At 58.4% G+C, this 13,865-nt stretch overlaps 1 protein-coding gene across 12 annotated transcripts in view; it reads left to right on the plus strand.

Moving 5' to 3' along the window:
* The window catches only part of CYB561 (cytochrome b561), a 34,033-nt gene extending 20,174 nt beyond the window's left edge, over positions 1 to 13,859 (plus strand). The window contains exons 1-7 of one of the 12 annotated variants that reach the window (XM_025890303.2): positions 4,557 to 4,916; positions 5,664 to 5,808; positions 10,247 to 10,464; positions 11,448 to 11,546; positions 11,837 to 11,940; positions 12,407 to 12,564; positions 12,795 to 13,859. In XM_025890303.2, coding sequence (XP_025746088.1) covers positions 10,260 to 10,464; positions 11,448 to 11,546; positions 11,837 to 11,940; positions 12,407 to 12,564; positions 12,795 to 12,987 — 759 coding nt within the window. In that variant the 5' untranslated portion in view covers positions 4,557 to 4,916; positions 5,664 to 5,808; positions 10,247 to 10,259 and the 3' untranslated portion in view covers positions 12,988 to 13,859. Of the gene's footprint in view, positions 1 to 894; positions 1,029 to 1,221; positions 1,327 to 1,410; positions 1,744 to 1,825; positions 2,058 to 2,158; positions 2,376 to 4,556; positions 4,917 to 5,663; positions 5,809 to 10,246; positions 10,465 to 11,447; positions 11,547 to 11,836; positions 11,941 to 12,406; positions 12,565 to 12,794 lie in introns of those variants that run through there. The other 11 variants (XM_025890306.2, XM_073883059.1, XM_025890304.2 and 8 more) reach the window with 11 other exon arrangements.
* Positions 13,860 to 13,865: the final 6 nt, after the last annotated feature.

Raw genomic sequence — 13,865 nt, forward strand, 5'->3', positions numbered from 1 at the left:
GAGCCCTGAGCCCTTAGAGCCAAGTCCCAGTGTGCCTGGTCCCCAGGGAGGCACCTTACCTCCATCAGAGCACCACCTCCATCCCTTCCCCACTGTAAGCCGGCGGGGTATTCTTTCCCTTCTAAGAGGAAAGTGCTGCTGCCCAGGGCCATAGGACCATGGGGGCAGGGGGAAGAAGGACCCAAGGGACCCCATCCTGCCTCAGCAGGCGTCTCTCTCCCAGCTTTGTAAGGGGTTGAAAGCCCTATACTGGGAAGCTCAGCACTCAAATCACAGAGTTCCCAGCAGGCTCTGCTCCGCCGTGCCACCCTGCCCACTCCAGTTCTCCTCCTCTAAGCCCAGATATACAGGCCAAACAATGGGAAATGGCTCAGCTCCACATTTAACACACAGAGCATTTGTTGCCTGCTGTTTGCCTGTTGGCACACTAAGGAAGCTGTTTCTTAATTTAAAATGTCCATTAACTCCCTCCAACTGGAAAGCTACTCCAACAAATTTATGCTGCGGCAGGTTTAAGCTTGGTCACTCTGAGGGGTGGGCCCTGCTTTTTGCCCCCTTAGAAGGTGTGCCCAGGGCAGTGGGCACCCTTGGGCATCTTGCCATGGGCTTGAGAGTATGTCTCTCTGTAAGGGGGGAATTAGATCCCCAAGGCCCCCCTTGGCCAGGGTCCTTCAGGAGCCTTTGGCCACTGCCCATGGGAAGCCCACGGTGTGGAAGATAGGGGGAGGGGGAGCGACACCCTGGGGAGGGGTGTCTCTTTTACAACTCCAGCGGAGGAAACCCCATTTCCCTCCTACCCTCAGGCTCTCGGTGAGACTTGCCAGGCATCTGACAGGAAAGAACCTTTTGTTCTGAGCTTGTAAGAAGTCTGAGCTGGACTTGTTATCTACCCACAGCATTTCCTGGATAGGGGACTGCCGTAGGGGCTGGCCCCAGCCTTGGCCTTGGCATCCTCCTCTTGGCTGTTGGGACAGGGGAGGCTGCCACTGGCAAGGTCTAGGCCTCCACGGGCCGGCTGGTGAGAACTGGTATTTATCCTTAGGCTGGTTTGCCTGGGGGGTGGGTAGTCAGTCTCAGACAAGGCCCCCTGAGAAAGGGGCGCAAAAAAGTCACCTAGTTGTGTGTGTCTGTGTGTGTGTTGGGGAGGTGGTCCCGGGGAAGGGGTGAGTCCAGCCTTCCCCTCCAGTGACATCTCCCTTGGGGCCAGGAGGGAGGGGATGTGTCCCCCAGGGCTGCGGGAGTTGCAGCGTGGCCCCAGGCCCGGGCCGTGTCTGACACCTAGTGGCCACCTGAGCCCGAGGCGGGGCGAGGGGAAGGGGTAAGAAGGTAGGAGGGAAGCGGGGGAGGAGGAGGGGGAGGAGGAGGGGGGAGGGCGTGGAGGGACTCAGGAAGCGCGGAGCACAGGCACAGGCCCAGGCCCGGCGGCTGCTCTCCGGGCGGGCAGCCCCACCCCTCGGCGCCCGGGCTCCGTCCCCGTCCCCGTCCCCGTTCCCGTCCCGGCTCCCGGTCCCCGCCCCGCAGCCCATCCCCCCAGCAGCGACCGCGGCCTCCGCGTCAGGCCTGGGCAGGAGGCCCCCACACCCACGGGGTCGCAGACCCTCTTGCGTCCCTGAACGCGCCCCGGGTCGCGAGGCCCGGATTTCGAAGGTTACCCGAGCTCGGGTCCAGAAGGCCGGGGTCGCGGTGACCGCGGCTGTCGCCCCTCAGCGCCCCGCGCCGCAGCCTCTGTCGCGCGGCGTCAAGGTCTGGGCCCGGGATCCGGCGGGTCCCCATCCCGAGAACCGGGCACCAGTGGGCGCCGCGCCCTGCCCCGAGTGACAGGACGCGCGGGGGGCACTTCCGGCGCCCCCTGCCCTCCGCGTGACCCTCGCCGCGCCGCCCGCCTCGCGCCCCACCCGCGGCCGCCGCCCTGTTGTCATGGCCACGCCGTAGCTCGGCTCGGGGCGCGGCCGGCGGAACCGGCTGAGCAGCCGGGGAGCGGCGCGGGGAGCTCGCCGGCCCGTGCGCGGTGCGGCGCTGCGCGGCGGGGACGAGCTCCGGGCTCGGCGCCCGGCCAGGTAGGCGGCCCGGGCGGGCGGGTGCGAGCCGAGCCCCCGCGCGGAGCCGGGGTGGGGTCCAGGTGTGCTCGCAGCGGCCGCCCCCCGCCCCCGCCCCGAGCAGCCGCGAGCCTTTCCCCAACCCCTCACCTGCCACCACACCTGCCCCTCGCCTCACCTGCTCCTGAGCCCCACGGAGCAGGGCCAGAGGTGAGAGAGCAGGCCGCGCGCCCTGGGTCCGCCTCCGTGCCAGCCTGCGGAAGTTAGACTGGAACGCCAGGTGACCTCACGTTTATCCAGGGGCTCACGCCTGATATTCTGCCATATTCTAGAAACAAGGTAGGGTAGATGTGGATCAACCAACGTTTGCCACGACTGTTCTTTTGAAACCTGAAACCAAGACTGGCCGAATTGCTTTGCTGGTGGCGGGGCCTTCCTCAACCTGCCTTTCTGGCCTCTTGGTGAAACATATCTGGCCAGGAGAGCCTTTCCTTGTTCTGGAACATCCGCAGCTTCTTGGCGTGAGGGTAGGAATCCCTCGTTTGGGAAACCCTGGCTCGTGGGCTTGGCCCTGGTGGGCCCTGAGCTGTGGGCACAGGGGTTGCAGAACTGAGCCTAGGGAGGGGTCCGCTGCTGCCTTTGACGCCTGGGTAATGGCAGGGCCATCTCCCCTCTCTGCCTGCTCTTTCCCCCAGGGTGCCGCACAGAAAGGGATCCCTGTGGACCCTACCCCCAGTCTTTCTCCTTGAGGTTGCCCCTCTCCTCTCATACACCCTTACTTGGCAGTCTTTGAGGAATTTCTAAGTCTCATTAAATGTAGCTCCATCTCAGGACAGCTGGATTCTGTTCCTTTGTTTTCATAGCAAATGAAGACATGCCAAAGCTTTGCCACCTTCTCTTAGATACCTTGATTTGTCTTGTGACATTGGATTTGAGAGAGAAAATACAGAAAGAACTTGTAAATGCCAAGGTGAGACCCACATAGAGAAAGGGTGCTGCAAACCCCCACCCGGCCACTGCGCCGTGCAGGAGGAGCCTCCCAGACTGGGAGGTGGGACCATCCCCTGCCTGCCCCACAGCTTCCCAGCCCTGGCCACCTTTCCTTGGCTGGCAGAGCTTGGCTTCTGCCAATATGGAGTGGTGCAGTAGCACCAGAAGTCATTGGTGGAGGAATCTGCCCCAGATCCAGGGGTTTCTGCCTGGCGGGGGACCGAGAGTGGACAGAAGAGGAGTGTGGGTTTATGGGAGGGAGTAGTGCTGTCTGCTGCCTTCTGGCTCTTTGTGGCCCCAAACCTCTTACGTCAACAACTTCTGATGTGTGACTCTTCCCAAGGTGCTATTAGGACCAGATTTAGTTCTTATTAGATTGTTATCTGAATGCCTACCATGGGGCAGGCACTTTGCTAGGCACCAGTACATATTTATCCTGCTTAATTTTTGCTAGGCCAGTGAGTAGTAAGGTGGGACTCAATATCCCCTATCTTGTGGATGAGGAAGCAGACTCAGAGAGGGGACCTGGCTTGACCAGGAGCACACAGTCATAAACAGTGGGGCTTGCTCTAAAATCACATCTGTTTGGGGTGCCTGGGTGGCTCAGTTGGTTAAGCGACTGCCTTCGGCTCAGGTCATGATCCTGGAGTCCCAGGATCGAGTCCCGCATCGGGCTCCCTGCTCAGCGAGGAGCCTGCTTCTCCCTCTAACCCTCCCCCTTCTCATGTACTTTCTCTCTCTCTCATTCTCACTCTCTCAAAAAATAAATAAATAAATCTTTAAAAAAAAAAATAAAATCACATCTGTTTGACCAGAGCTGCATTCATGGGTCCCAGGCACTTTTGCCTTGCTGGGACCCTTCTTCCATTACAAATAATAACAATAAAAAACAAAACAAACCTATGTTTTACAACTGTGTTGGTATAAAGGCAAATATAACCCAGGCTGGATTAAAAATTAAAACATTTTCTTCAACACTGAATTTGTTTTTCCTCCTGATTTTAGCAGAAATCATAAGAGTTTTTGTGGGTCCCTACAAGTATTGGGAGCCCTGGCGCCAAGCCCGCTGTATCCTAATGGAGAACCAGGCTCAGTGTTGACGTCAAGCTTTGCTTTCTTCCCTCGGGCTTCTTGGGGCCCTGCCTGACAGCTCAACCTTCATTTTGCCTTTTCTTCCATCACATTCTAGGACATTCTAGGGCAATTGAGTTGTCCCTCCCGGCACTCACCCATCAAGAAAAGCTCGAACGTCCGTCCCCAATATAATCTTCTCTAACCCAATTTTAAAACCGCGCTGTGGACAAGGAGGGCCGTGGCCAGGCCAGGCTGCCTGCTTCCGGGCTCTAGGACAGGGGCAGTGTCTGGTCCTCATAATGAGATTAGGCCTGGTGGCCTTTTAATGAAACCGTGGACATGGGGAGGGAGAGTGATTCTCAGCACGTTCAAGCCCTGCGGGTAGCTCCTGTCCCTATTAGATTGCATTAAGTGGAGTCTGACTGCAAGTGGGGGGGGGGGGGGCAGAGTGGGGGTGGTGTGTGACTGTCTCAGCCCAAAGTTCCAGAAGCTGCCAGAATTGTCACCCCCATCCCGCGCTCTGACAGGAAGGAGGGTGGTTGTGGAAGGGGCTGTAAGAGCCTCCTCTGCTTCTAAGACTCTGGTCTGCTAGGCGGAGGAGAACTTTGGGGTGGAGAATGGCTGCTTCCAGGCCCTTGATGCTGCTACCCACACTTCTGCTCCGGGAACAAAGGAGGCCCAGGAACCACCAGCGTTCTGGGGGGCCAGCCCGACTGGGAAGGCAGAGAGAGCGTTGTCACTGTCTGGATTGGGAACCGAAAGAGCATGATTCAAAGGCATCTGCTTACTAGGGAGTGACTCTCAACTGATTTCCAGGTTTGCACAAACAAAATGTGTTTGTGGGTGGGTCAGATTCCAACCAGAGTCAGTGCAATGTGTTCTCTCTCCAGCGTTGGAAGCGGGCCCTCCTTGCACAAAGATAGGTTGTCCTTGATGTTGAACCGGATAAGCCGTTGTTGAAGGAATCTTTCAGTTCATGTTCTGTAAAGCACAGAACCACTCACTACTTTGTCTTTTTTGTGAATCTGGATTTTTTTACCCTTGGAGCTTATTGATTGTGAGGTCACCTGGAGGCAAGGCACGGGCCTGCCTGAGTCAGGATGGTCTTGCTTGGTGTGAGTTTTCCTGCATCCCTCAGAGTTGGACTTAAATCACCTTCAAACTGCAAGGAGGAGTGGAGGAGACAGCTTGGGCCTTCATAGTTCCAAAGGTCATTCTTTATCTATGGCTTCCTCCTGGATGCTGCATCACCCAGATGCCTAGTTCCCCACACAGATGGGCTGAGACAGTCACACACCACCCCCACACAGATGTACCCCGTGTTTGTCCCACAGACATACTTAGTGTAGAATGTCTCTCCCCATTCGAATCTTGTCATGCAGGTGGATGGGTCTTCAAATGGACGTGGGTTCGCCTCAGGCCTAGTAGCCTTACACAGATGGGGCAGGGTAGCTGCCTTGGGAACAGTTGACGGGAAAATCTCATGGATCTGCTGGTTCGCCCTCCTGCCACCCCTTCTCTCTTAACTGCCTGTTTCCATCCTGCCTCCTTTTCTCCCAGCAGAGCCCACAGGGGACACCAGTGCTTGATGTAGTGATGGGCTTAAACTGCCTTAGCAGCCTGGTTTCCTGAGAGGTGAGGGACACAGGAGGACTGGCGTGGGACAGGGAGAGACTTCTTGGTGCTCTGGTTCAAAGTGACTTCTCTGGTAAGCTGCATTCAGATCCTTGATTGCCTTCAGCTCCACCCTCCATGCTGCGCAGAGCCACGCCTTCACCCGACAACCAACAGCTCGGGGCATGCCACCTCACTGTATTAAAGCAGGCAGAAACTGTCTTCCGTGTGGATAGTGGCAAGTGCCCTTGGAGGCCTGAGTTGCACTTTCAGCTTGAATTCTTACTACCCTTTACTAAAAAAAAAAATCCACATCTGCTCTGCAACTTGTCTGCAACCTTCTCGAAGGCAGGGATCACGTCTTAGCTGTATAGCTCCAACATCTTGCAGTATCGCCAGCATACAGCAGGTGCTCAATGAACGAATGCGTTGAGCTATTTGCAGGTGATAGTTTGGGGCATGTCATGTATCCTCTTTGAGCCCCAATTTCCTCATCCATTAAATTGGGACAACAGTCTTATTATCCTAGCAGTATCCTGGAGGTTAAGTGAGAGAAGGCTGAGTACAGAGGAGGGGCTTGCAGTCAGCTGTGAGGCCCCCTGTCCTTCCAGCACACACAGGCAGGCCTCTCAGCTCCATTGTGGTGGGGTGCAAACAGCACTAGGGGTCTGACTTCCTGGGGAATTCAGGATGTGAATTTACAGTGCAGAACGTTCAAGCCCCCTGTTCAGTCGTTTGGCTACTCCAAAGTGCGTTTCCTTTTCAGCACCACCAACTTCTTCAGTTCTCAGCGGACACCGACTGAGTGTCCTGCAAGTTAACTCCGTCCTAACACCGTTTACCTGGAGATAGTGTCAAAACCCACGGGCTAAAGGCTCCGTCCCACAAGACTGTCCCTCACTTTGGATGCTAGTCGCAAATCCAGATTGGCCCCTGGGCTTCTGACCCACCTGCTGTGGATGAGAAGTTCCCACGGCCTTCTCCTCGGGTTCAATTAATTTGCTAGAGCAGCTCACAGAACTCAGTGAAACATTTTACTTACTAGATTTATTATAAAAGGATATGACTCAGGAACCGGCAGATGGAAGAGGAACGTTAGGGTGAGGTCCCGAAGGGTCCTGAACGCAGGAGCTCCTATCCCCAGGGAACTAGGGTAGCCATCCTACCAGAAGCTCCTTTTGGATTTTACTGGAGGCTTCATGACTGGGACAGTTTTGATCAGATCATTGGCCATTGGTGATGGAACTCAAATCTCCAGGCCCTCTCCCCTCCCTAGAGGTTAAGAGGTGGAAGGAGGGGGTCCAGCCGTCAATCACGTGGTTGGTTCCCCTGGCAACCAGCCCCCGCCCACAGGTTATCTAAGGGCTCATTAACAAAAGACAGCTTTCTGGCTTTCTTGGGAAATTCCAAGGGTTTTAGGAGCTCCATCCTATATACTTCTTCTTGTAAGTCACAACCTCACAGCTCTGCAGAGAACCTTGCTCTGATTTCTGCCTGTTTCAGTAGGAGACTGGCTGGCCTGGCCACAGAGTAGCTCTGAGATCCAGAAGTGACAATTCCTTTGCTGCCCTGAGCTCCCACTGCCATCGTTGGTCATTCTGCTTAGCAGGAGGGAGCTGTGGCAGGTCCACCAGCAGCAGAGCACGTCCCTTCTGTTCTTTCTCATTCAGAGCTAATCAGGTTCTGATTGCGCCCCGGGCGTTCAGGGGATGAATCTAATAAAGGGGAGGAGGACCAAGAACAAGTGACCCAAGGACAGCATCTGTTTGGTAGATCTTTCCGGTTAGAGTCGGTGCAAGGGAACAGGTCCTCGAGGAGACCCAAGGAAGAGCCGGACGCCTCCCCTGCCTTGCCCGAGCTACAGGGCAGGTGAGCAGAGGGGCGCAGGCGAGCTTCCCAGGAGGCAGACGGCCAACAGGATAAGGTAAGCCCTAAGCCAGGAGGGGCTGGAGATGAAGAAAAAGCCCGGTTCAGGTCGTGGGCAGACAGATGGAGGGGAGAGTGAGGGGAGGAGATGGAGGAGGGGGTGCGAGTGGCGTGGCGGGGAGCAGGCAGTGAGGTGCGGGGAGTGTGAGGCAGAGGGTGGTGTGAGGGGAAGTCTCAGAAGTCAGTCTCCTCTGAGTGGATTTGGTGAGAAAACCCGGGGCCACAGATGAAAACTGAGTTAGGATCGTGTTACAGAGGTGGCATTTCACCAGCAGACCATGGGCCCTGTTTGTGCAGGGTGGGGCGACAGGAGCTGGGGAGCTGGCCTTGTCCCTGTCCCTGGCAGGGGTTCAGAGATTGGGGCAGAAGCTCCATGCCCTGGCTGGGGTGGTGGCAATGAGGATGGCCAGGAGGGAGGTGATGGCGGGGGCCCAAGGGAGATCCTCCAGGATTCAGTGGCCTGTCTCCACTGACCTCTCCACAGATGTCAGTGCCAGGACCAGGAGGGCAGCCACTTCGGCCATGTGCGAGGTCAGGAGAGGACTTGGCTATGACAGGCAGATGAGCTGATTTTGGATGTGCTGAGTTTGGAGTGTTTGTAGGATGTCGGTAGAGGTGTATAGTGGGTGGTTAGAAATGGGGTATTTGGGGGAGAGCATGGAACTGGCCCTCGATTTAGGAGTTACCTGTGCAAAGGGGACATATATGGACAGAGACAAGAGTTTCAGAAATAGGGGTTGTCGTCTGCCAGGCCCTCTGGAAACAGGGGTTGCTACCTGCCATGGGAATGTGTTCGGAAGATGACTTTATAAAATGTCAAAAACCTAAAAGAGAACATAGGCTTGCTGCAGGGCTCTGTTTCTCCAGTCAGGAATTAATCAGACACACGCGCAAAGATGATCACAGAGTGTGGTTTATTTAGTGAAAAACTGGGAGCTAGCTAAACGCTGAACAACAGGGGTTGGGGCTTGGTTAAAGCATGAAACAGCCTTACCGTGCAATCCTGTGACGTCGTTGAAGCTATGGCGTAGATGGATGTTCGTTGACATGAAAAGATAGGCATGACCTACTGTGAAGTCAAAACGGGTTAGAAATCGGTATGTTTCTATAAAATAATGTAAATGTTTCTAGAAAAAAGGGATGTGAGGACACACATGAAAATGCTGATTACTTGTAATTTTTTCCTAATCTGTATTTTACTGTAGGGAGTGTGTATTAGTAACACTCCCGACTGTCCCCGACTTTTAATGGTGAAGTTGCCAACATTTGTTGGATATGGCAGAGAGAAGTGGGGGGTAAAAAGAGCCCCCCCCATTACTAGTAGAAGACCAGGCTGACCGGACACGAGTTCTTGCGCAGTACAGGGTAGAGACAGAGCACGTGCGGCCGTGAGCGGGGGACCCAGAAGCCTGTTAGGCCGTGTCTCTGCTCAGCTGTCATTCTCTGGGATGTTTCCAGCGCTGCGAGGAGAGGCCAGGACTGGGGAGGAGGAGAGCCCCCTTCTGTGGGCACAGGACGCCCCAGCACCAAGGCAAGGCGGGTGGAGGCCATCTTTGTTCCTGCCGGGGCTGCCTCTCCCAGGCCTGGGCTCTGGGTCTGGAGGACCAGCCGATTCAGGGCGAAGTGGGCAAGAAAGCCGTTCTGACCCTGAGGGAGGCTACCATGGGGGCGGCCTGGGCGGAGGAGCCAGGAAATGCGCTCACCACACACACATGCACGCACACGCGCACACGGGCACACGCACACGCACGCAGCCCCTGAGCAAGTCTTCCCAGACCTCCAGCAGCCGTTTTCTTCTCGGTCGCACGGGTCGGTGGTAACTCCCTGCTTTACGGCCTCCACAGGCTCGCCGGGAGCTAAGTGTCCCGTATGAAGCACGCCATGAGCCCCGAACGGCGACGTGCTCTTCCCTGTGGGTCTCATTTCTGGTGCCTTTAGTTTTGGAGACATCCCGTGAGCAGGAGTGCAGACCGGCCTGCCCTAAACGTGGGGTGGGGGGGGGAGAGGAGGCAGCAGGGGGGCAGGCTGCTGGGCTGCCCCTGCTCCCCATGTGTGTCGGGCGAGGCGGGGTCCGAGTACATCCTTCTACAAGCAGGGGGCCTGCTGTGGGGGCCGCGCCCAGGCCCATGGGGAGGGCAGGACCCCCCCCTTCACCTCGGGCTGCAGGCTTGCACACTGAGTGCGGGGCGCGAGGGGGGGGTGTCTCCTCACCGGATGTCCTTAGGACCCACCTGGGGACAAACCGTGAGGAACCCTGTTCCTTCAAGGGATTTCCTCACTTCTCTGTACGTCATCTGTGAAGCCCCCCTGAGAAAACCCAGGCCCTCGTGAAACAATGTAAAGCCAGGCGCGGGGCCCCCCTGCTCCCACCAGAATTTGGAGGACCTTCCCTTGCACCCTCCTTGCATCTCTTCCAGGGGTCCGGCCTGTCTCTTGGGGAAGCAGGGCACCTCTGCCGACCGCTCTAGAGACTTGGGGTGGCTGGCTTTAGCACAGGGGCCGGGGGTGGTGGGCGGAGAGGGTGGGGGCTTGGGGTTGGCCTCGCGAGCCCAGGGCTGTGTCCTGGGGAGGTGCGGGCTGCTCTGAGCTCTCTGTCTTTCCTCCAGCAGCTGCCTCAGCATGGAGAGTCGGGCCGGCCTGGCAGCCGCCCCCAGAGCACTGCCTTACTACGTGGCTTTCTCCCAGCTGCTGGGCCTGACTGTGGTGGCCATGACGGGGGCTTGGCTCGGTCTGTACAGGGGCGGCATCGCCTGGGAGGGCGCCCTGCAGTTTAACGCGCATCCCCTCTGCATGGTCATAGGCCTGATCTTCCTGCAGGGAGATGGTGAGTCCTGCCCTTGCACCTGGAGCCGCTCCTGAGAGAGGCGGTTTGCAGAAATACTCTCATTCCGGAGGTCTCTTGCAATTAGACATGTCTAAGATTCCAGAAAAGACAGGAAGGAAGCTGGCTTGGAGCCTGGGGACACCAGGCATCCAAATCCAGGGACCTGAGGTGTGGGGGTGGCAACTCCTTTCCTACTTGTCCTGGTCTTTCGACAAGGAGCATCCAAGGGTGTGTGCTGCTTAGAGTAGGCAGCCCAGGGTTTGGACTGTGAGCTGAGGCCGGCTTCTGTGGGGTGGTTTCATAGTGGGAGAAAGAGGGTGAGTGTGTGTGTGTGTGTGTGTGCGCGCGCGCGCGTGCACATGTGCCGGGGGGACGTTGGACTTGGCAGAGCTTAAGTCCCTCTCTGAGGTAGGAGTGAGGCCATGCTTGGCCCCCACCCTGCCTTCCGTGGCCGCCTCCTCTGCTAACAAGAAGTCTGGATGTGGATCTGTTGGGCCCATTCTTCCTAGAGGTGGTCCTGGTGACAGCCACTCCTGAGAGGCATTCCCCGTGCCACCTGGCTCTGTCTGGCTCAGCCCAGTGACGGGGGGTTAGCTTGGGAACCACGGGTTCCCCGTTTAGGGAGCCTGCTTGCCAAAGGTAGTGAGTATCTGCTCAGGCTTCCATACTGGACTATTTGAGGATCATCACAACTAAGAGGTGAACGCAAGCTTGGTGACACCTCAGCGTGAGTGCGTGATGAACCTACAGCACAGCCTGGAATACACAAGACACTTGACAAGAGAGCAATCATGGGGGCGTTGCTAGGGCACACATACCCGAGGGCCCCTGCCGGGCCCCACAGAGCCTTGTTTTCTCTCCCGCTGGCTGTGGCTGCGGGACCTTGACAAGCCCTTCCTTCAGATCACCTCCCCCAGCCACGGGGTGTCACCTTGGTGCGGGTGGCAGGCCGGCCTCACGTTCCCTTTCTTGCTCCCCATAAGCCCTGCTGGTTTACCGGGTCTTCAGGAATGAGCCCAGACGCACCACCAAAGTCCTGCACGGGCTGCTACACGTCTTTGCGTTCATCATCGCCCTGGTGGGTGAGTTCCCGGGCACAGCTCACCCTTTCCCGCTTCTGCTTCGGCCCTTGGGGAAGTAGCTGTAGGATACGTCTGGTCTCCACTCCAGTTCTGCTCCGGGCTCCTCCCCGCCCCTCCTCCCCCGTCCAGGCATCACCGGCTGGGACACTGGGTGCTGGCAGCCATCAAGTCGGGACCGGATCCCAGAAGTCTCAGCGAGTCAGGTTTCCCCTGGGTCACCTCCCCGGCCCCCTTCCCGGCAGCCCTGTCCTCATGCGGCTCCTCCCCCCCCCCCCCCCCCCCCGGCCCAGGCATGGTGGCGGTGTTCGACTACCACCGGGAGCAGGGCTACGCAGACCTGTACAGCCTACACAGCTGGTGCGGCATCCTCGGGTTCGTTCTCTACTTCGTGCAGGTGAGGCGTTGGCCCCATGGCGTGGGGGGTGGCGGGGGGACACGGGTGCCCCACACGGGCGCCCCACAAGGGCCCATTTTCTGGGGCACGTGCCTGAAAGTGGAGGAGGCTGGGGGCTGCTTTCAGACTCTGAAATGGGTGCAAAAGCCAGGACTTTCCAGGCCAGGGTGCCTCAGAGCCAGGCTCCCTTCCAGCTGACGCGGCTCATCTGTTTGGCCACAGGCCCCGGTCTCCGAGCATGCGAGCCCGCTGAACTGAGCCCAGGCCTGGGGCGCGGGGGCCAGGACCTTTCCCCTGAGGGCTTACTGCCCCCACCCCGCCCCCGCAGCTCTTAGGGTGAAGGAGGCCAGACGGGTGGATGGGGGGGTCCCAGACTGCGTGTGGACGCGGCCCGCTTGGGGTGTCCTCGGGCCGGTCGCACGGAGGGCCAGCTCAGTCTCCGGCCGCACCCCGCCTTTCCTCGCAGTGGCTCGTGGGCTTTAGCCTCTTCCTGTTCCCCGGAGCTGCGTTTTCGCTGCGGAGCCGATACCGCCCACAGCACATCTTCTTTGGCGCCGCCATCTTCCTCCTGTCTGTGGGCACAGCCCTGCTGGGCCTGAAGGAGGCGCTGTTGTTTAAGCTCGGGTGAGTGTCCCCGGCCACCATGGGCGGCAGAGAGCGAGCCCTGCCCTCGGCTCCTCAGGGACCTCTGCCTTCCCGCTTTTGGTGGTTAGCGAAGCAGTGGTTTTCCTCTCCGGGAGGGAGACGGATGGGGCTGGGGTTGGAGCACCAGGCCATCTGTGTGGCCTGGGTGCGAATGGCATTTGACGGTGACCCCGTGGGTGGTCCCCCCCCCCCCCCCCGCAACCCTGCAGGGCCAGGTACAGCACATTTGAGGCCGAGGGTGTCCTGGCCAACGTGCTGGGCTTGCTGCTGGTCGGCTTCGGGGGGACTGTGCTCTACATCTTGACTCGCCCTGACTGGAAGCGGCCACCCCAGGCGGAAGAACAAGCTCTCTCCATGGACTTCAAGACGCTGACAGAAGGCGACAGCCCCAGCTCCCAGTGACGGCCTGCCCTTGTCCCGCGGGGAGGGCCTGGCTGTGGCTGGCCTCAGTTCTGGGGGGTTTGGATAGGCGTCTTTCCCACGCTCTGTCGAGGCTGTCTTTAGGCTCAGCGGCTCCTGGGAGGGCTGGGCAGTGTGGTTAGGGAGCGTGGGGGCAGCGTTCCCCTTGGAGCGCTCATTTCTGGGGTGTAGGGCTTGGCTTTCTCTGCTTTCCCTCCTTGTTGCTGCTTTAGAGTCCTGTTAGTTATGCACAGACCCCTGCCCCTGTTGTCATCATCACCCCCTCAAATCGAGCAGCTTTGGGTCGGGTTTTGGGTGGTCAGTCCTGGTTACAAAAGCACAGATCCTTCAAGAAGACGTAGAGTGGCTCGCTCCTCTTGAGGCAGCGGATGCTGGGCCGAGTCCAGGGGCTGCAAAGAGCACAAAGCTGTGGGAGAAACTGGGGCTTAGTGACAGGCCTGGCAAGGCCGAGACTTGCTTTGTGTAACACTGAATTCAAACCAGGAGTCTCGCTAGTCTGAACAACACGTGGTGAGAAGGGGGCCCGGCCTTGGCAGGGAGCAAGTGATATTATGTATGAACTATGTCGGTGTTCAGAGCAGTGTTCCCCAGGAGCGGGGAGGGACTGGCCCCGGGGAAGCTGCGGAGATGGGGCTTTGGGCCAGCCCCAGGCCGGCCCTGCTGGGAGAGGGACGGGCCATGGGCCCGAGACTAATGGTACTTGGCGGCTGAGGGCCACAGAGAGAGCAGGAGATGGGGCCCTGTGGAGGCGCGCTGTGGCCGGGTGGGTCTACTCGTGTTGAGGCCCGCCCGCCAGTTGCCTCCGGGGTCCCCGCCCTCCCCAGCTGCTCTGGCTAGGACCTGAGGTGGGGGGGGGGGGG

The sequence above is a fragment of the Callorhinus ursinus genome, unplaced genomic scaffold (genome assembly GCF_003265705.2).
Source record: "Callorhinus ursinus isolate GAN/ISIS: 27379988/994484 unplaced genomic scaffold, GSC_fseal_2.0 scaffold50, whole genome shotgun sequence".
Classification (NCBI taxonomy): Eukaryota; Metazoa; Chordata; class Mammalia; order Carnivora; family Otariidae; genus Callorhinus; species Callorhinus ursinus.